General features: G+C 40.1%; 1 protein-coding gene and 1 long non-coding RNA gene across 9 annotated transcripts in view; one reads left to right on the top strand and one right to left on the bottom strand.

The window, feature by feature from the left end:
• GABRG1 (gamma-aminobutyric acid type A receptor subunit gamma1) overlaps positions 1–20,072 on the bottom strand; it is a 122,702-nt gene that overhangs the window by 9,548 nt on the left and 93,082 nt on the right. For 5 of the 6 annotated variants that reach the window (XM_053255399.1, XM_053255404.1, XM_053255400.1 and 2 more), the window contains 5 exons: positions 18,496–18,716; positions 13,036–13,118; positions 9,067–9,204; positions 8,346–8,498; positions 5,551–5,762 (listed from right to left, as the gene is read on the bottom strand). In XM_053255399.1, coding sequence (XP_053111374.1) covers positions 5,551–5,762; positions 8,346–8,498; positions 9,067–9,204; positions 13,036–13,118; positions 18,496–18,716 — 807 coding nt within the window. Of the gene's footprint in view, positions 1–1,808; positions 3,345–5,550; positions 5,763–8,345; positions 8,499–9,066; positions 9,205–13,035; positions 13,119–18,495; positions 18,717–20,072 lie in introns of those variants that run through there. The other variant, XM_053255401.1, reaches the window with a different exon arrangement.
• On the top strand, positions 267–18,708 carry LOC128327118 (uncharacterized). Of its 3 annotated transcripts, none has more exons than XR_008308474.1 (3): positions 267–380; positions 6,982–7,072; positions 18,475–18,708. It is a non-coding gene; the product is annotated as an uncharacterized LOC128327118 (long non-coding RNA). The 3 variants fall into 3 exon arrangements; XR_008308473.1 differs by lacking the exon at positions 18,475–18,708 and adding an exon at positions 8,387–8,906; XR_008308475.1 differs by lacking the exon at positions 18,475–18,708 and adding an exon at positions 8,315–8,906.

Below are 20,072 nucleotides of genomic sequence, written 5' to 3'. Positions count from 1 at the left end.
AACTTCTGTGCAAAACGTACAAACTTTACGTTTGTACGTTTTGGTGAAATGAACCATATGGGGTTAGTATGTTAATGCAGATTTCTGTGAAAAGTGTGTGTGTTGTGTGTGTGAGAGAGAGAGAGTGGGGGGGGAGGGAGAGGGAGAGGGAGAGAGAGAAGAAAATACAGACAAATAGAAGGCGCTTGAGTTCTCAGACAGGTAAAGAGGGATGGAATGCTCTGAGGGAAGAGTGACAGTTATAGGTCAGTTAGAATCACTGTGGAGTTTATAAAGGACAGTTGGTCAGAAGCTGGTAATGGTATAAATATTGGAAGACCTGACTACCTGAGAGGAAAGAAAGCAAATCTCTGAAAAGGTCTAGCCATAAGTTAAGAAAGGTTAGGAAACAGTCAGAAAAGGCAGGGGCTGATATGATACACAGCTTTATGAGGGCGGAGCAAGAACTCCATCCTTGAAAGCAGCCAAAAAGGTAGGAGTGGGCAAGGCTTGTCTCACAAGTGCAGTATGTGGGGAGAGGTGGGAGCAATTCTCACTTGTCTCCCTCCCTGCAAAAGTCCCTTTTGTTTCCAGGAATATGTCCCTGAGGGTTGCACGGGCCTCAGGAAAATAACTTTGGCAACAAAAGAAACTTTTGTGAGTAGGGGAGACAAACAAAAATCACTTCCCAATCCCCACATGCTGCACTTGTGAGACAAGCATCTCCTGCATTTAGTTCTTAAGCTTGATTAAAACATAATGGATGTTTGTTTCAAGCACACAGAGGGAATGCTATGGTAGAGAAAAATGCAATCAAAAGCAGCAGATGGAGAGAGCAGATTATTTGCAAATGCTGCTTTCCCCTGCTATTGTGACCTCCTCCATTACCTGTTTATATGGGCTATAACCTCAAGAAGTTACACAGCTTCATAAGAGCAGATAACATTATATTAAAGGATAAGAGAGTAATATGAAGAGGAAGCGCAAGTGTTTCTATCACCCTGTGTGGGGCAAGTCCTCCTTGTGTGAACTGACAGTGCACTCCAGGTACTTTAGTGTTTCACAAGAGGGTTCTGCATTTGTGCTGGGAGCCATTCATGTTGGAAACAGCTCACAAGCCTGGATTTACATGATGCTTTTAGGACAGTGGGGGCACTCCTGGGATTGTGTCATCCCAGGTAGCTGTCTAGTCTCCTATACAGTAGATACCAAGTAAGCAATAAAGCAACCAGTATTTGCGATGGCAACAGCAGCAACAACAACAACAGGTCCTTGGAAAGGACTCTATGTCTGGATAAAACAAACCAATCAATAACACCTGTCTGACTGTGTAAACAAGAAATAATAATAATAATAATAATAATAATAATAATAATAATAAAGATTGCTTTTAAGAAAGCCAGCATGGTGTAATGGTTAGATTGCTGGACTAGGACCAGGGAGACCCGAGTTCAAATCCCCATTCAGCCATGAGACTTGCTGGGTGACTCTGGGCCAGTTACTTCTCTCTCAGTCTAACCTACTTCACAGGGTTGTTGTAAGGAGAAACTTAAGTATGTAGTACACTGTTCTGGGCTCCTTGGAGGAAGAGCAGGATATAAAATGTAATAAAATAAAACTAGCTGACCCCGCACAAAGCATCTGTGCGCTCTTTGGGGCCAGCGGTTACCTCTCCCCCCACTTCTGCCCCAGCCTCTGCTTCCAGGCCCAGCCACCTCTACTCCCCACTGCCACTTCTGCCTCCCCCACTTTCTCCCCCCCCTTCTTTCCTCCCCGCCTTGCTTCCACGGCCGGGCTTGCCACCTCTGGCTGCCATGGCCGGGCTGCCGCGGCAGCAACCAATCCTCCTGGGTGCGCTTCAGCCAATCAGGCGCGTCCGCCACCCTGCCAATCAGCTGGGCTCTGGGACGCACATTCCAAGGCACACCCAGGAGAATTAATATAATAGATAAAATAAAAATAACCCTGGCATGTTGAACCCCGGCAACAAATATATTCTCAATCTGGAACGTGCAAATTTAATGGACTCAAACTTTCTTTACATATTTGTTTCAGCACTGGGGTTTGATATAATGCACAGTGAATTAAACATGGGATGTTGCTTTCTGTCCTGATTCCTCACTTAGTCATTCTTCCATTTGAGAAGCTCTTTGCAGTCCTCATGATTCCAGTTCAGTGATCCCTGATTCCAACTATGAAGCTCAGGCATTTAAAAAAAAAATTCTTCACGTTGTAGTAACGAGAAGTAGCTTGTTATTTATTTATGGGAGATGGCTAAATTTATATATTGCCTAATGATATGCTGCATGTTAATATTTTAGTATGTTTACCCTTTGGGGGTTATTAAATGTTCCTGTTCCTGTGCAGTAGTCTCTTTTGAAGTTCAAAATAACTGAAGAGAGAAAGTAATTGTTATTTATAGTGACTCAAGACTGTGGCATAAAAGAGGAGTCATCCCCAAATATAAATAAAATGACTGCAGTACATCATCCAGCTATATTGTGACACATGAAATTTGTCTATAATATCAAAATGATCAGAAGGATATAAGAAGCGTTTGTTCTTCATTACTATATAGCAAGCACAAAGAAAAAAGAAAAAAGGAAGACCCTAGAGATGGGCAGATGAGAACCAGCTTTAATGCATATTGGTACCTGCACGTTGGCTCCAAGCTAGTATACAGATAAAGGCAATTTAGTACTATGGAATTCAATAGTTCAAGCACACAGACATTATCTTGCAAGAGTGTGGCTGTATAGTAGCTGAATATAATACACAATTTTAAATTATTTTTTTGAGATTCCTATCCCAAAAATGTTTTGCATAGCATTCATCATTTTTAAACTACTTGGGGGGAAATAATAGCTGAATTTGCAAAATCCCTTAACATTCAAGTCACTTTCTTGTAGGGTTGCCAGACTGCAGCCTCGAGATTGCTCTTTATCTTTAAAACTAATTAGTAAATATGAGATGCAGCAGCTCTGGTTCCTCGTGGGTCTCTCTTTCATCCTCTGCCCCACCAATAGTAAAGAACAGCTGTGCCACAAAGTAGGCAGGGAGAAACAGTCTAAAGGACCAGGGTGGGAAGAGTTGCAACTGTTTTGCCTCCCACTTCACTGGTACTTTTAAAGTAGAGAGCCAAACTCTGGTTGGCAACCTGAAAATGCAACTTCCCTGTATGCATCTCAAGGGGTTTCAGTGGGTATTTCGGGGGTGTCCTAAACTGTGAAAACCTGATAGTGAGGAACAAAGAGTGGAACCTACAGTTGACAACCAACCAAAGAGAAGTCAAACTGGATAGGCTGAAGGCTGGGTTTGTTGGTTGGCTGGTTGGTTGGTTGACTTGATTGCTTCAAGACTGGTTGCTAGAAAAGTAAAGACAAAGCTATTTATATTAAAAAGTGATTCACCTTAGCTTTGTCACTGGACTCTGTCCATATCGATACCTGCCAGTGCCAAAAACTCAATATTTATTTATTTATTTGATTGATTGATTGATTGATTGATTGATTTACCGCCCTTCCAAAAATGGCTCAGAGCGGTTTACAACAAAATAAAAACAAAATAAAAACCCCGCCTTGGGGTTGTCTTTTAACAAAAGGCGGTATATAAATGCAAAAATAAAATAAATAAATAAAATAAAAAAATTAAAACCAGTTAACAATTAAAATCAAAACTATAAAAACAGAATAAAACTAATTAAACATTTAAACCATTAATACTATGGAAAACCAGGGTGAACATTTAAAACAATTTAAAACAGTTTACAAAAATTTAAAAACCCTGGAAGGCTGGGCCAAACAGATAGGTTTTAAGGGCTCTCCTGAAAGACTTCTATGAACTCAAATTACAGATTTCTGCCGGGAGTGCATTCTATAGCCTAGGAGCACCTACAGAGAAGGCCCACCTCTGAGTCGCCACCAGGCAAACCAATGGTAACTGGAGACGGACCTCCTCAGATGATCTCAACGTGCTGTGGGGATCATGCAGAAGAAGGCATGATTTTGCTCTTGGACTGGTCAGAAATGTTAGCTCTGCCCCCTGGCTCTGCCATCGACTCTGGTCTGGATCTTCTGATCCAGAGTGTTCCCCTCAGGCACTGCCCAAATACTAGAATTTTGTTTCAAAAGCTGACAACTCTAGCTAGGCTATGTGAGCCGTGGCACAGTGGCTAAGTTGTGGTGTGATGGAAAAACTTGTCCTCTTGTACCTGTACAAGGACTAGACTCCAACCTTAGCACTGGGGCACCACAACAAAAATCAATACTGATGTGCTAGCACTGTTTTCTCTTCCCATTGTGGCTTTTTCAAGGTGGTAGAGGAGCAGATGTGAGCAGGGATGACATGGCTGCAGCCACTGTACAACCAGTAGATTAATAATCCGTTTGGAGCCAAGAACAGGACTCTAGATGAGCACAGCTGCTAAAGCCATATTTGTATGGCTTGCCAAGTAGAGAGTGGTGTTTTCCCTACTGCAGTATACATCAGTAGGGCCAGCTAACAGGATAGGTCTGCATATTATTAATAAAATATGTTTTCCATGGCATTTATACCACCATCAAAAAACAATAGATAGATAATCTGTCTCCCAGTTTCTAATTTTGAAAAAGCTGATTCATAGATATTCTTGGTGTGCTGTTGCTGCAGACAGATTTCTATGAACAGATGGCAATGTTTTCCTAACCTAACCTAAGAAACTAAACACAAACCCAGTAAGTGGTGCCTGTCACTGCTATTGGAACTATACTGAGATGTTTTGTAAATGCATTACATTACTATCTTACCCATCTCCAAGAGCTCAGGGTAAACCAGGGAAACAAAAGTTATTTTCAGTTTGCAACTGAAACAAAACAAATCTCCTAACTACTCATACTTTTAAAGCACACCCAGCAAACACACCAAGCATACACGCATCTAAAATTCAATATCCCACGAGAGCCAAGCCAAATTTTAAAACTGAAGGGTTGTGATCCAAGCTGGTGTGGAGGCAGCAGTCAGATATGAAGAGATTTGTAAAGGGCATAACAAATGTAAATTGTTTTTGAAGTATTTTAATTATCTTTAAATGGTTTTTAATGGTTTTTGAATTGTTTTTTATATTGTTTTTAGCACTGTGTTTTAAATGGTGTGTGTTTTTATGTCTTTTTAAATTTGTTGTACACCGCCCAGAGCCTTTGGATGGGGTGGTTTATAAATGTAATAAATAAATAAATTAAATTAAATTAAAACAGAACCTCATTTCCCCACCCCCACCATGGCACTATACTGGGGCCACTATGGGGAAAGGTCTGGGTATACCTCTCATTCAAGGATCATGAAATCTAGCGATTATACCACCTAGCCAAAGGAGCACTCTTCAAAGCTTAGGCTGAGTTCAGTTTATCTATGGCATGTCCTGTTACTATACTTATTTCTAGATTTGCATGGATCAGAACCTGTATGGAAAAACTAAACCATTATCATTGTTGATTGCTAAAATGTCATTGCTACAACCATGCTCCTCAAAACATTTCTTTCACAGAAAATGTTAGGCAGAGACATAATTAGGGTTCTCCAAATGTTCACACTTACTGATGACTTGTTCTTTGATTTCTTGTCTTTCTCTTTGGCCCCTTTTTTGTTGCTGGTGAAATAATGCAAGGTGCCATACTCCATCAAGGCAGCAAACACAAAAATAAAACACACAGAGACAAAAAGGTCCATTGCTGTAACATAGGAAACCTTGGGAAGAGACTTCCTTGCAATTGTACTCAGCGTTGTCATAGTCAACACGGTGGTGATGCCTGTTGAAAAATAATAGAAACATTTCAACCAAGAGAACTTGTAACAATATGTAGATATTAAGATTCTCAGGTCATTAAGCTACAGGCTTTTTCCTATGGGAAATATTAGACTGTGTGCTAGGTACCAATGTCTATAATGGTTTGGCTCTACTAGATGAAAAGATGCATTTGATTATAATTTTAATTCTAATTTTATAGTATTTTAATTGGATCATTTTTCTCAGCCAGTTTGGGAGCCTACTGGCTGAAAAGCAGGATAGAAATGGAAGGAAGCAGGCAAGAAATTAAATTCACTGCCCCATCACGTTACACAATCATTTATTGTCGGAATCCCAAAATATATTTGAGATGCTGGCAAAATTCTCCAAAGTCAGGTTTGGAGAATAATTTTAGGAGTTTGAAAGAGCCAAATTTTTTAAACCCCCAGCATTCTTTTGTGCTTGGAGAAATTAATCAGTGCTCTCCTTCCTAACCCTCAAGCAACCGCTCAGTAAACAGACTCGTTTGGGAACAGGGTAAAGGGGGGAAAGCACTAAATTACGTCCTTGTGAAATAATGGTTTTTAGCCTAAGTCAAGGCATCAGGTTCATAAGGAGCAAGGGGGTGGGGGGGCATAAAAGGGTTCTGAAGGTTTTAGAGATCCCTGTACAAATCAGGAGATGCTTCCTAAACCTTAGGAAAGAAGCATTTCTTCTGCTCCTTACCATTGTGAGATCACACATTGCAACATGACTTGCACAGTGGGAATGCACAATGCACAACTGCAGAACAGTAAGTAGTAGAGGACAGTCCTGTTGCCCTCTGGGTATGTGTTTTAGACACTCGGAGCAGAGCAGGCAGTTTAGAACTACCCACATTATGCCGAGGGACATGCCAGCCAGTATATTTAGTGCAGTACTGTTTTTACGTTTTAAGGCCACATAAATCACTTAAGACATGTTTGTTTTGCCAGTCCCACCAAACTGTTTTATTTAATATAAAAACAGTCTTCTGTATAGGGTTTTTTTTATTTTGTATATTTTAAAAAACGTTTTTTGGTGCTAATTACAGGAGGCCCTTGTTTTTCATAGGGTCTCCTATTGTGGTTTCCCTTATTCATGGGTGGGTCATAGAGACCTGGTTTCTTTGTTTGTGGGCCTTTTTTTAGCTGTTTGTGGTATAGAGACCTGATGTCTTTGCACACTAAAACTAAGGCTATTTTCTGCTCTTTGTGGTTCAGTGCCAACCAGAAATGACTTCTGGTGTCATTTCCGATGGTCAAAAAAATGGCTGAAAATTGGAGGGCTTGCAGGGCATTTCTGAAGAGCAAGGTAATGTGTTTTACTCCTCATATTTCTCCCCCTGACCCTGCTTCTTTTGCAATTTGAGCACACCTAAGTGTGCTGAGGAACCTAACCCCGCCATTCCCCATAAGCTCAAGGTTTCTTTTTTCAAAGTTTCCCTGTTCACAGAAAACTGGAACAGGTTTCCCTGTTTGCAACATGGTGGAACAGAACTCCCGCCAAAAAAAAGTGGGGGGGGCCTCCTGTGGAACCTGAACTAGTGGCTGACAAGTGATCATATAAAAATAAATATAGACAATTACAACAGCAGACCAACTGCACAAAAGAAGTATGATCTGTTCCTTTGACATAGCTACTTTTCCTATTCAAAACTCAGGTTTTAATGACTTAATCCAGGGGCCCAAAGTGGGTTGGAATGAGAGGATACAGAACTAGGTACACAAAAAGAATTACTGAGTGACAAGGTATGGATTATTCCTATGCTCAGCATAGCTGCTACTTTAAATATGAAATCACTGTGAAGCTGTTTGTGGGAAGTGACTTCCCACCTGCTTCTGATAATTTCAGTTGTAGCAGTGCCCCCCTACCCACCCACACTCCATTTATTACATTTTATCAGAAAATGCCCCTTCCTCCAAGGGGTTCAGGGCAGTGTACATGGTCTCCCTCCCTCCCCATTTTGTTCTTACAACACCCTTTTGAGTTGGAGTAGACTGAAAGGGAATTACTGGCCCAGGGTGGTTCAATGGGAATTTCAATGGGTTCAATGGGTGGTTCAATGGGAATGGGAATATTTGAATCTGGGTCTCCCTGCTCTTAGTCTGACACGACACTACACAGACACGGGTTGCACTGCTGTGATTCCAAATGACCTTGCAACATGAGAAGCTGCTTCATGGAAACACCTTCCCGTGTGGAAAAGTGCCTGTGTGGTTTTATTCAAACAGCAATAATGCTGCTGTACTTAACCATAGTGAGCCAAGCTAGAAGCAGTGAGATATGTTCCTGTGTGTCTGTCAGCAAGGACTGCTGAATCAAGTTAACTAAACTGTGAAATAGTTTCCAACTGCCTCAACAAGCCATATGTATCTTGTTGAAGACCTGCCAAATGTGGTTCCAAATTTCCTCTGGTGTCTCCCATATCACCATTGTTTTCATGCTGCTTAGAGGAACACTGTGATCACATGTCTGGATTTTCTAGGCTGCTGAGAGACTTTTGATTCATATTTTTTTCCCCATGTGCACAAACCTATGTGTGTGAGAGTATAGAAGCAGAAATAGTTTGGAAGAGCACAGGTACCTAATGACGTCCTTGCTGGCACTGCATCTTTATTAATCCAGAAGGAGACCCAGGAAAGAACAACGGTCAATATGCAAGGAATGTATGTCTGAATTGTAAAATACCCCATACGTCTGCTCAGAACAAAGAAGATTGTCATGACAACATAATCCCCTATAAGAAAACAACAACAACAACCCAGAATCAATTATACCATACAAGTGGTTTTCTGTTAGACATTTCTGTTTGGATTTTGTCTCAAAATGACACTCTACTGTGGTTGAAAATTTGCTACTGGGGAAGTGTTCTCTGATCAAATGGAAGCAAAAAAATTACTAGAAATGTTCAAAATTAATTAATTAAATACTGTTTTAACTTCATTTTAAACTATTGTTTTAAGGTTTTAAATTCTTATAATGTTTTAACTTTTTGTTGTCAATTATTTAACCAGAGTTTTAATTTGTCATTTATTTGTTTTAACTAAAGTTTTAACTTTTTGTTTTTGTTGTAAACCGCCCAGAGACATAAGTTTTGGGTGGTATAAAAATATGTTAAATAAATAAATAGATAGCTAGATAGAGAAATAATAAAATCAGTTGGTAGCAAATAAAGCAGTTGCAATGGCATTTCCTCTGCACAATATCAAATACACTAAAAATATTCAACTGTATGAGTCCAGAAGTATATATACCCTATAATACAGTTTAAACAGATGCACAGAAATGCCCAGGAGTCCCCTTACCAGACTGTGTATGAGAGATATCTGTTGTATTTCTTAGGCCTACAAATGCAAATTGATACAATCTCCAGTATTTGGGATCTGCTACTTCGACAGAAGTTTTCTTCCATTTATATACAATTTCATTCCTTGGGTATCCATCTAGAAAATATTACACAAATCAATTACTTTTTCACAGTAGAAAGTTATGATAATCCTAAGGTGGAACGTTTTGGTAGCATTAAGGCAACTGTGTGTGACTGCAGGAGGACATAAGGAATTGACTGTCTAATTGCTGGATAAATGACCTCACTTGAAAGCAAAGTGAAGTAAGGTTGCTTCCTCATGGTGCTGCTAAGGGTCAAACCACATGTGACTACGCACACCATAGGGCTTCAGTCTTTAAAAAAAATTCTAGTAGCAGCTGTGTGCAGGGAAGGGCTACTTAAACTTCCCCCCTTGTGTTCCAGTCCTCAAAGACTCACCCCACACAAAGCTTCTATTAGTGCTAGCTTCCCTCCAAAGATTAATAGCAGCATTAGGGAGGCAATTTTCATTGGGACTATACTGCAAGGGGAAATGTTTATATACCTCCTTGCCATACAGCAGAGACCCAGTCGTCATCACCCCAACATGGCTATTTTTAGTGTGAAAAAAAGAAGACAGAAGCTTTAATGATGTTTCTAGCATCACATCTGGTTTGACAGCTAGTAAGTCTGATATTACACTCAGAGAGTTATGGTACAGGGAGGCAGAAGGGTCTTGTGAAGCTTTGATGGCCAAATTTGGTCCAAATCAAAGCAGGTTGATTCAGTACAATTCAACCCAAACCAGCGTCTGGTTCAAACTGAACCCCATGTTGAATTGGGCCTGATTTGGCCTACTTTCATTTAACCCTAGTTAGCCGCTTGAGCCCCTCCCCACATCCCGACACACACACCCCCAACCAATCTAGTTATGTGCATGCAGTACTTGCACACTTATGGTTGCAAAGACAAGCTTGGGGCTGCTGAACAAGAAGAGACTAAAAGGGAGCTACTGAACAAGTTTCCCAGTGTCTAGGCAGGGACAGGCTTTCAGTCTCCTGCATAGTTATTTGCCTCTCCCCATAATGAACAGAACCAAAATTAATTAATTATACAGAATAGTGAAAAATGCAGGAGTATGCAAACTAAGAGAACATATTAATCTGCATAATGTATACAGATCACAATGTTCAGCTTTTCTTGAAAAAAAAAACTTAAAGAGTTTTTCTTTAAGTACAGGGTACAAACTAGTGCTGACATAAACGCCCCCGTCCATTTTTTCTATCTCCTTCATAGACAGTGAAAAGGGGGATGGGGGTGTGTGTCTTGTGGGAGTAATGCATGAAGCACTGATGCTTCTGCTCCTGCCACCTGATGTGTACATGTGCTCCTGAGCATTGATAAAACACTATACAAAAGAATCCTTGTACAATCACATTAAGTTTGCACATGTGCATTGGTAAAACACGGGGAAAATCAGATTAAGTGCTAAAGGAAGGATTAAGCAATAAATTAGATGTTAAAGAGATAACACTGTAGTTACATTTCATCCCCTATTAAATGTAACATCTAGTAAGACATTGTTTAGATGTGCTCAGTGCTTTATTCTGCCCATGACAGTGTTATGTCCTTGTGAGCAAATTAATTGTATATGCTTATTATAGTTCTTAACAACTGGGTGTAATTCTGAAAGCCAGTGAAGCTCGTAATTCTTAGGCAACTTAGGCTCAGTAATAATGGTGGGAACAACTTTGATGATATGTTCAAGGGAGAAGGCCACAGTCTGTTAACAATTGTCTTTATATTGTTGAACATGAATAGATCTCATGCCAAAATCTGAAACAGATAATTTTGTATAATTACTAATTGATTAACTGATTACATTTGTATGCCATCCTTCTCCAAAAGAGCTCAACTCAACCAGGCAGATCCAAAAACGATGTTAAGCCAGAATACTTGAATTTAAGCAAATTTCAGTGGGACAGTCAAGTCTGGTAACCAGGAGGCAGGCAAGAGATGGCATTGATAGATCTTATTAGCCTTTCATATCTCCAGTTCCTGCTGATCTTTGTGGTGACACTACTTCAGATGGCTGGAAGCTGCAGTATATCCTGCAAAGATCAGGCCTCCTCCCAAATGACTTCCCTCAAAAGAATCCTGGGAACTGCAGTTTGATGAGATACTAAGAATTCTGTTAAACATCCTAGTCCACCTCCCCTTGCCACTACAGAACCACTATCCCGAGTTCAATGTGAAGAAGGAATTACTGCTGAACCACTTTAAGGCTGTAGTCCTATACACTGTTATTAGGGACATGCACAGAACCGCGGCGGGGGTGCTGCTTTAAGAGCAGGGGAGGGTGCACTTACCCCTCCTGCCGCTTTCCTCCCACCAGCATCCCTGCTGCCCCATTGCCCCCATTGTCTGGATATGACTGGAAGTCTCCCACACGCCATCGCACGTGCAGGTGTGTTGGAGACTTCCGGTCATATCCGGACAATGGGGGCAATGGGGTGGCAGGGAGGTACCCTGCTGCGCCTATGGGCTTGCAAGTAAATGGATGCTGGTGGGGGGAAAGTGGCAGGAGGGGTAAGTGCACCCTCCCCCGCTCTTAAAGCAAGACACCCCTCACTGTCAAACCGGCAGAACTGCCAGTTCCATGCACATCCTTAACTGTTATTAGCAGAAAGTCCCTTTGAGCAAAGTGGGGCATATTTCTATGTAAGCAGACAAAGGTTTGGGCTGCAAATCTCTATCCATATTCTCTAAGATGCCATAGAGTCAAGTATTGCTAAATATGTCAATTGGTCTGTGTTCGTGACTCACATCCATTAAGCTGACACTAAAAACAACCAACTTTTAGAGGCTTTTGACAGCCTGCGTGTGGCCAGCATACAGCATCTAAAAAGCTGTGCCAAGTGTGCCATACTCACAGGGCTTTCCTGTTTTCTTCCAAATGAACAGACATGTCATACACAATGAGAAATGCCTACCTATACATATGGTATTATACATATGGCATTTTCCTCTCACAGAAGAGAATGAAAAGCTCCTATCACTCCAAGGTTTTTTGGATTGTGGTGGCCGTGTGACTGTAGAGATGATGAGTTTGTTAGTTTCACCACCAGGGTAGCTGCTGCTTGTATCCCTATGACAGTAGAGATGAACTGGAGATAATGGTGATGGTTTCTCTGGCCACTTGCTACAAGGGGGTTTAGAGCTACTTAGTGATTACACAATCTTTCCCTCTCAATTCAGAATAAACATAATGGTAATTTTTCAAAAGCATGTTTGGATCTGCCCATTTGTCAAGGCCTTGTTAGTGCTGTAGGTGGCTTTACTCAGAGTGATTCTCCAGTCTTGTGTCCTTGATATCACTTTCTGTGTCTGGAGTGCTAAACCTGTAGCTGGAGCCTGAAACAACAGGCAGAATGTACTGCTCTTTTGACCAGGCAAGAGTGGTATTTCAGATATCTAATATCTATACCAACCCTGGGCTATCAAGAAGCTTCATATTGCCTTCCAACTGCAGACATTAATGTTGCAGACCCCCCATCTATACTGGAGATAGCTCTGAGGTTTGAACAAATACAGTCCCAGATAGCTCAGTAGTCTAGGTCCCAACCTCATCCACAAGGTTCTTGGCTCAAGCCCTGGGACCTTGCCATCCATGCATCTGGAGGTTTCCAACTTGAAGGTAACTCTTGAGAAAATGGATGATGGCCCATATATGTACAAGACTTTTACATATGTATAATAGTTTATAGTATTTGAAGACTGCAGTGAAATGCAGTATCACTTCCCCATTCATAAAACATTTCACCTAACTTGGAAAGAAGTTATAAAATACTAAATGGATCAGGACATTTCTAGCCTCTGAGAATGCAGTCTACCCATTCTGCAGCCTGATAATCCACATGGTCTCAATTTAAAATGAGAGAAATCTATGAAGTATTTTACCACGTACAGCTTGAAAACTCCAGTGGACATGAATGCTCATCCATTGGAAAATTATGAAGCTGAAGATAACATTCAGCATTAATTGTCAACCTAATTATAAGGAAAAAAGTGTTAATGAAATTTTAAATCACAGTCAAACAATCAGACACCTTAACTAAGTTTGGCTTGTTTCTTTTGAATGGTGGATGCTCATGGCATACCAAAAGCTGCTTTTGAACTTCTCTCTTGTTTGCAATTGACTCTGCACAGTAACTGGGCACATTAGGGCTAGAAATTCAAAATTCAAAGAGTATTTCTGGGTTTCTCCCAATGAAAAATTATGCAGCATTTCCTCAGATATTCTCTCCACACCACTAGACACCCATCTCTTGCATTCTCACCTTACTTTGCAAAAAAAAAAAAATTAAAAAAAAAAAAATCCTCCCCCCCACACCCGGTTTTTATGTCTGTACTTATCTGCCAACTCAGGATATCAGTGCATCTGATGAAGTGGGTTCTGACTCTTGAAAGTTTATAACACAATGAGGCTGTTCACACGAGCAGCCCTACACAGGCTTTGGCAGTCCTACCTTGGTATAGCTGCTCCTGTAAAGCGCCAGGATTGAGGCTGCCTTCCCGGGTAGTCCAGGATTTTTATGTCCAGGATTTTTACCCAGGTACAGGGTTGTGTGTATGCTCAGGCTGCACGCAGAGCTAGGCACCTAGAGTGCCCAGCTTGAGGGGAAATCCCTCGATGCGCCACACTCCTCATGCAGTGCATTTAGGGATACCTAGAGGCCAGGCTTCCTTTTCTGGGCCTCCAGAGATCCATGCTGCTCAGAGTATCGCGGACCATGTTGGAGTGCGAGCCATGCACCACGCAATGGATCGTTGATTGTCTGGAGGGAAGGTTTGATTGTCTGGGGCGGGGGGTAAGTGAACCCAGCCTCCCCTCCACCCACCCTCCCCAGTAAATGTTGTGTGAATGACCTTAATAAATCCTTATTAGATACCACATGGTAAAACAAGAATCTTCCTTCTTTTGGCTCACAATATTTTTTCCTAGAACACCTGACAACACCTATTATGCCATATTTATGACATTGATGGCCTGAAAGAAGATCCAACTCTTTTCCAATTTACAGAAGTCACTTGGATGTGATTATTACTCACCGCAGGCAACTAGGTGAATGGCCCGACTTAACAACACAACAATCTGAAACAGTTTGTATGGTCAGGAAAATTTGCTTCCTTCTCTGCCATGAGGCCATCTTGTGTAATAATCAGGCCTATAGCTAGTCTAAAAGGGGTTTTTTGGGGTGGGGGGGCAGACAGCTTGCAGCCTGAAGTCTATACTTATTTGTAGAAAAAATAAAATAGAGGAGACAGAGAAAAATTTAGTGGGGGGAGAAGCACGCCCTGGCCTCCCTGACCCAGCTCAGGTCTGATATGTATTGTGAAGCCACCTAGTAAAACCTACTGAAATTTCCCACAGTATGAGACAGAAAGCACACACACACTGACTTGTGCAAAATCCTACAAGATTACTCCCATACGACTAATAATTGTATTCACTTTTACTTTGAAGCCCCCAAAGCAGGCATATATTTGCAAAATACAATCTCCGCTGATCAATGGAGCAAATAAAAATGTGGAAGACAATCTGGGTTTCTCTTACCTATACCCTAAGGGAGAAAATAAGCCTCTCTGATCTCTACTTTAAATACAAAGCTTTCACTCAAGATGGGAGTGAATTCACACTTAGCAGGTTTGGAATTTGGACTACCTCCATTTGAAAGGACCACCACATTTTTAGCCTGGCATAGATCCTTTCGCATTTCATACTATAATAGAATTATAGAGATGGATTGGACTTTGGAGGTTTTCCAGTTCAACTCCCTGCTCAGAAATCTGCTATTGTATTCCTGACAGATGGTTGCCCAGACTGTGTCTGAAGCTCTCCAGTGAAGGATCGCCCACCACTGCATGAGGCACTGTTCTATTGTCAAATAGCTGTTATAGCTTAATATGGTGTTTATCCCAGTACTTATCCCTACCGCTTTCTTAAGAAAAATACCCCTATCTTTAAGTAAGAGAGAGAAGGTCAGCAGCAGCTAGGGGTGTGCAAAAATGGCTGGCCCAGTTTGGTTTGAGGCCGAACTGGCCTCGAACCCAACCAGGCCAGTTTGGTCCGAAACCCCCTTGAACACACACACACACACACACGGTTCGGTGTGTCCAAGGACCAAAAAATTATATATATATATATTAATTTACCTTGTACTCCCCTCAGGGGAGTTCCTGGAGGCGGCAATGGGGGGGTGTCCGCGGAGGTTCCCCCTCACCCCACTGGCCTTCTAAATACTCCCCTCTCTCCATTTGGGCACTCTTCGGCCATTCAGCCTTCACCTGGTGGCCCAGTAGCCATATTGGGGACCATGTGCACAGGGCCATAGCCCCCAATATGGCCACCAGGTGAAGGCCAAACTGTGGCCGAAGAGTGCCCAAATGGGGCAAGGGGGTTGTTTAGAAGGCCATCAGGGGGAGGAGAAACCGCTGTGGACACACACACACCCGCTGCCGCCACCATCTCCAGGAACTCCCCTGAGGGGAGTACAAGGTAAAAAAAAAAATTAAGTTCTTTTTGGTCTGCGAACCCCTGAACTTCGGGGGAGGTTTGGTCTGGGCCCGGACCAAACTGTGGGGGGGTGGGGGGGTTGGTTCGAGGGTTGAACCATTGAATTCCCAAACCCGAACTGCAAACCCTGTACCCCCGAACCCTTTTGCACATCCTTATCAGCAGCTAGGAAGTTTTGCTCTTAGAGTAGATTTCCTAGGCTCTCCTTAACTAGGAATGACTTATGAACATGCTCAGGGGTATCCTTTCTAACCAGGAAGCATGAGATTTGTGGTTTCTTCTGTTTCCCAAAATGAATCAGGAAGCAAGAGAAACTCCAAATCCTATGCTTTCTGCCGGAAATTGATGCATCATTTCAAGTGAAAAGATATGTCAGCAAGGCCTCTCCTGTGAGCCCTCTCCACCACCAAATATAAGGTTGTCTCTACCCAAAATATAAAGGCTAACATACTGCTCAAGATATGTCAGTCTACAACAACAACAACAATTATTATTTATATACCTCTTTTCAACAAAAGTCCTCAAAGCAGTTTACACAGAAAAATAACTAAGGGTTTTTTCCAATCATTTCCCAAGACAACTTAAAAACATATAAATGGAGGTGAGTCAAGTGAGTTAGCCTATCACTAGCTGCTAATATACACCTACAAGAGTACAGGATATCATGATACAAATACTGGCATGCAAATGTTAAGTCTTTGTTAACATACATTTTCTTCTTCAGGAAATATATAGAGGGTGAACTCAATCCGGAGAGTTCTGTTGATATCAATAGGACTGAAGCGGACACATAAGTTTTTGAGGCTGCATATCATGCTCTGAACTATGTGGAACTTGCTTCCAGGCAAACATGCCCAGGATAAGACTAGTAGTTGCATTGGGACTTGAGTCTCTAAATTAGTTTGCACTAACAAACACTTGGCCTTAGAGGAGGAGAACAAGCGACTAGCCTGACAACAAAGTAACAGGTTGAGAACTGCCAGTTCTCCTCTCCTCCTTTCAGCCTCCCATGGAAAGAGTGTCATGTAGGAAGTGGGGGGGGACACAAGAGACTCTTAGAGAACCAAATAGCCTGAAATGTTTTCAGATCCTGTTCTTGTTATTCCAATCACTATCATCTGAACTTTGCTTTGTTTTCCAGAATATTCTCACCTCACCTTGGGCAAATTCAAGCAAATATCTTACCCCATTCACAAATATTCAGTTTGAAAAGTACAGTTGCATTAAAAACTATGAAATTTCCATTCCATACAATGGCTTTATGGGGCTATTTTGTAAATTAGTGCTAAAACTCATGCCATCTCTTTTCCTCTTTGGATTCCTGTTGCAATTTGTCTGTTAATGTTCTAACTCATAGCTTTAGTGTCTGTCCTTCCCTGTCTCCTTCAGTTGTGTCAGCTTTGCATTGCGTCTTCTTGGGGAGGCGACAGCAGCATTTTCTATCAAAGAAATATTGCTTGAAATATTGACAGATGTTTTGAATCCCAATGGAATATACTTCAGGGGGGAATTATTGGGGGGAGTTTCTTTTTTATATAAGGCTAAGAAGAACAGAATTACTGAGCTCCTTAAAGTGCAAGAATTCTGGTGGAAATATATATTTTAAAAACTTATCTTTTGAGCATCCAGCTCCTTCAACACATAATTCAAATTAGACCAAATGGCTAATAGAGATTAGAGGACTCTCTCTTGGAACATTAATGGGTTAAATACAAAAAAACAAAACAAAACAGACTCTTTCATTCTTTTAAGAAACAAAATTTGGACATTGTGTGTTTGTAGAAGACATATATCAGAAAGCAAGAGAAAATTTTTTTCGTTAATAAGGCTTTTGGACAAGGATTTGTTTACCTAGACAAGAAAAAAAGGGGGGGTAGTATTTTATGTTGAATAATAATTTGAATCTAAATTGATTTTCAAAGATGAGGAAGATAGGTTATTAGCACTGGAAATTAAAATATTTTGAATTAAAATGGTGATAATTGGAACTTATGCCCCTAATGAAAACAAAGCTGAATTTTATAATTATTTAGATTTTTAAGTTGGATTTGATGATTAGATTTTAAGTTCTGACAATTAGTTTCTAAATGTATAAAGTGTTACTTTTGGAGGAGACAAGAGAGGAAGTGGTTAAAATGTTTATGAAAAAGTGGGCTCAAGATGTGGGGTGCAATATAGAAATGGTAACCTGGGAAAAATTATGGAAAACTGATTTAAAATTCACTGTATCTTATGCTCTAAAAGGAAATTATTATAAAATAATGTATAGATGATATTTGATAACAAAAAAAATGGCATTGATGTATATATGTATAGAAATGGAAAAGTAGTGAACTGCCTTTAAAAGAAGATTGGTTGATAAAAATTTTGGAATAAGTGGAGATGGCAAAATTTATAACACTGATAAGAGAATAAAACTTAGAATGTTTTAAAGAAGATTGGAAATTATTTTTGTTGTACTTAAAGAATTCCTACTATGGATCTTACAGCTGGATTTGAAATCTGAAATGCAGGTTGGGTAGATTAATGGTGGTGGAAGGTTTAAATTTGTGTTTTTTAAAAATTAATATAATAAGGGTAAAATTTATAGTTGTTATCACGAAAAGAGGTGCGCGGGAAGTCAATTTGTAATTGTGTTTATTATGACTGTTATTGGTAAAAGTTAATAAAAATTTGAAATTAAAAAAACAACAAAGAAATATTGCTTCTGAATAAAGATGCATAAGATTGGGCTTCAGCTCTTGTAACTTGAAATGTTAAACAGCGTTTGTAAAATGAACAGCAAACAACAGTAAATACAATATAAACATTTGTTTATGTCTCTCTTAGATGTTTGGTGAATACCTCTACCTTAGGGTGTATAATACTCGTCCATCACTCCAAATTCGAAGCAATCGGTTTGGAGTTGTGATCCAATGAGCATCCGATTTCCTTGAGTTTCGGAAGAAAGTGTCGGGAATCCATATTTTTCCAACCATATTGCTATTCAACATAAGTACTTTAATGGTGCTATTAAATTTCAGACGACTGTCATACCAGGTCTGGGCAAAAATTATATCTATGGTGTACTCCTAAAAAATGAGAAACAACAATTTTGGCATAATTGGCATAAAAGTGAATATATATATATGGAAAACAACAGCAAAATCAATCTGTGATATTAGATCCCATATTCTGAACTCTGCACTATTAGAATGTTTAGTCAGTAGTCTGAAAAGTTGCCTTAATAATTCTTTGTCTCAATGAAATGGTGTATAAAAGTTGCATTTTGTCTGAAATGCAATTTTCATGGTGTATGAATGTTGCATTTCAATAGTGAATACAAAGGGAGTATGTACCTCAGTCTTCATGCCAAAGCTGTGGTGCAGGGCACTGGTCTTCACCTGGTGGGTGAATTTTGATCTAAGATGGGTGCCACCACCAGTGCCACTTCTGCCACTTTGTGGGGGGGAGAGAAAGAAAGAGATGGCAGAGGGAAGGTGAGAAAAGAGACACTAACAGAGACAGTCAAGGGGAGAGAGGAGGGGGAAAGAGAGAACAAATCTAGGCAGATATCATGAAAGCAAAAAAAAAAAAATCAGATTAAAAGCTAAAAATGAGTCCCATTAAGCAGGTAAGAATTAGATAACTTAGAAATCCAACTGATATAGAGGACGTAAAAAAAGAAATAAACAAATGGAAGAGTTTATACAATGCCAATTTTTATTGGAACAATTTAAAAATGGAAAGGAAATTACAATACTTATTTCTGCACCTGGAAAGATTTCTAAAAAAAAAACAGACTCACAAAACCAGAGCATAATGTAAGGAAATGTACTCAGATTGTAATTGGATTGATATTGTTTAGTATAAAGTTAGGGTATACTTATATATACTTAATATGCTATACTTAGTATATAGTTGTTTCTAGACATACAAAAAGCTTTAGATAGGTTTGAATGGCCTTTTTTGAAATCATTAATCAGTGAATCTGAATTGGGGAGCCAATTGTTATGAGGGATTTCTTTGATTTATGATAGATTTTTAGTAAGAAAATTAATGGTCAACCTTTTGTGAGAAGAGAAGAGAAGAGAAGAGAAGAGAAGAGAAGAGAAGAGAAGAGAAGAGAAGAGAAGAGAAGAGAAGAGAAGAGGAGTGTCCCCTGTCAATACAATTTATCATATGCTTTGAAATTCTTTTAATCTCAATAAGGGTAAACAGGACAATTAAAAGTGAGCTAGAAAATAAGATTGCATTGCACATTGCTCTGTTAACAGATCTAATTGTTTCATGGAAAGAAGTTTTACAAACTATTCAAAATGATAGTTTAGTCTCAGGATATAAACTTGATGCCACAAAATTGGATTTATTAGGCTTGAACTCAGATGAACAAACCTAAAACACAATTGTATTTTTTTCTCAGGTTCCCTTGGGGAAAAAAGCAGCAA

Source organism: Hemicordylus capensis, chromosome 5 (genome assembly GCF_027244095.1).
Source record: "Hemicordylus capensis ecotype Gifberg chromosome 5, rHemCap1.1.pri, whole genome shotgun sequence".
Classification (NCBI taxonomy): Eukaryota; Metazoa; Chordata; class Lepidosauria; order Squamata; family Cordylidae; genus Hemicordylus; species Hemicordylus capensis.
This window is presented reverse-complemented; position numbering and strand designations above follow the sequence as displayed.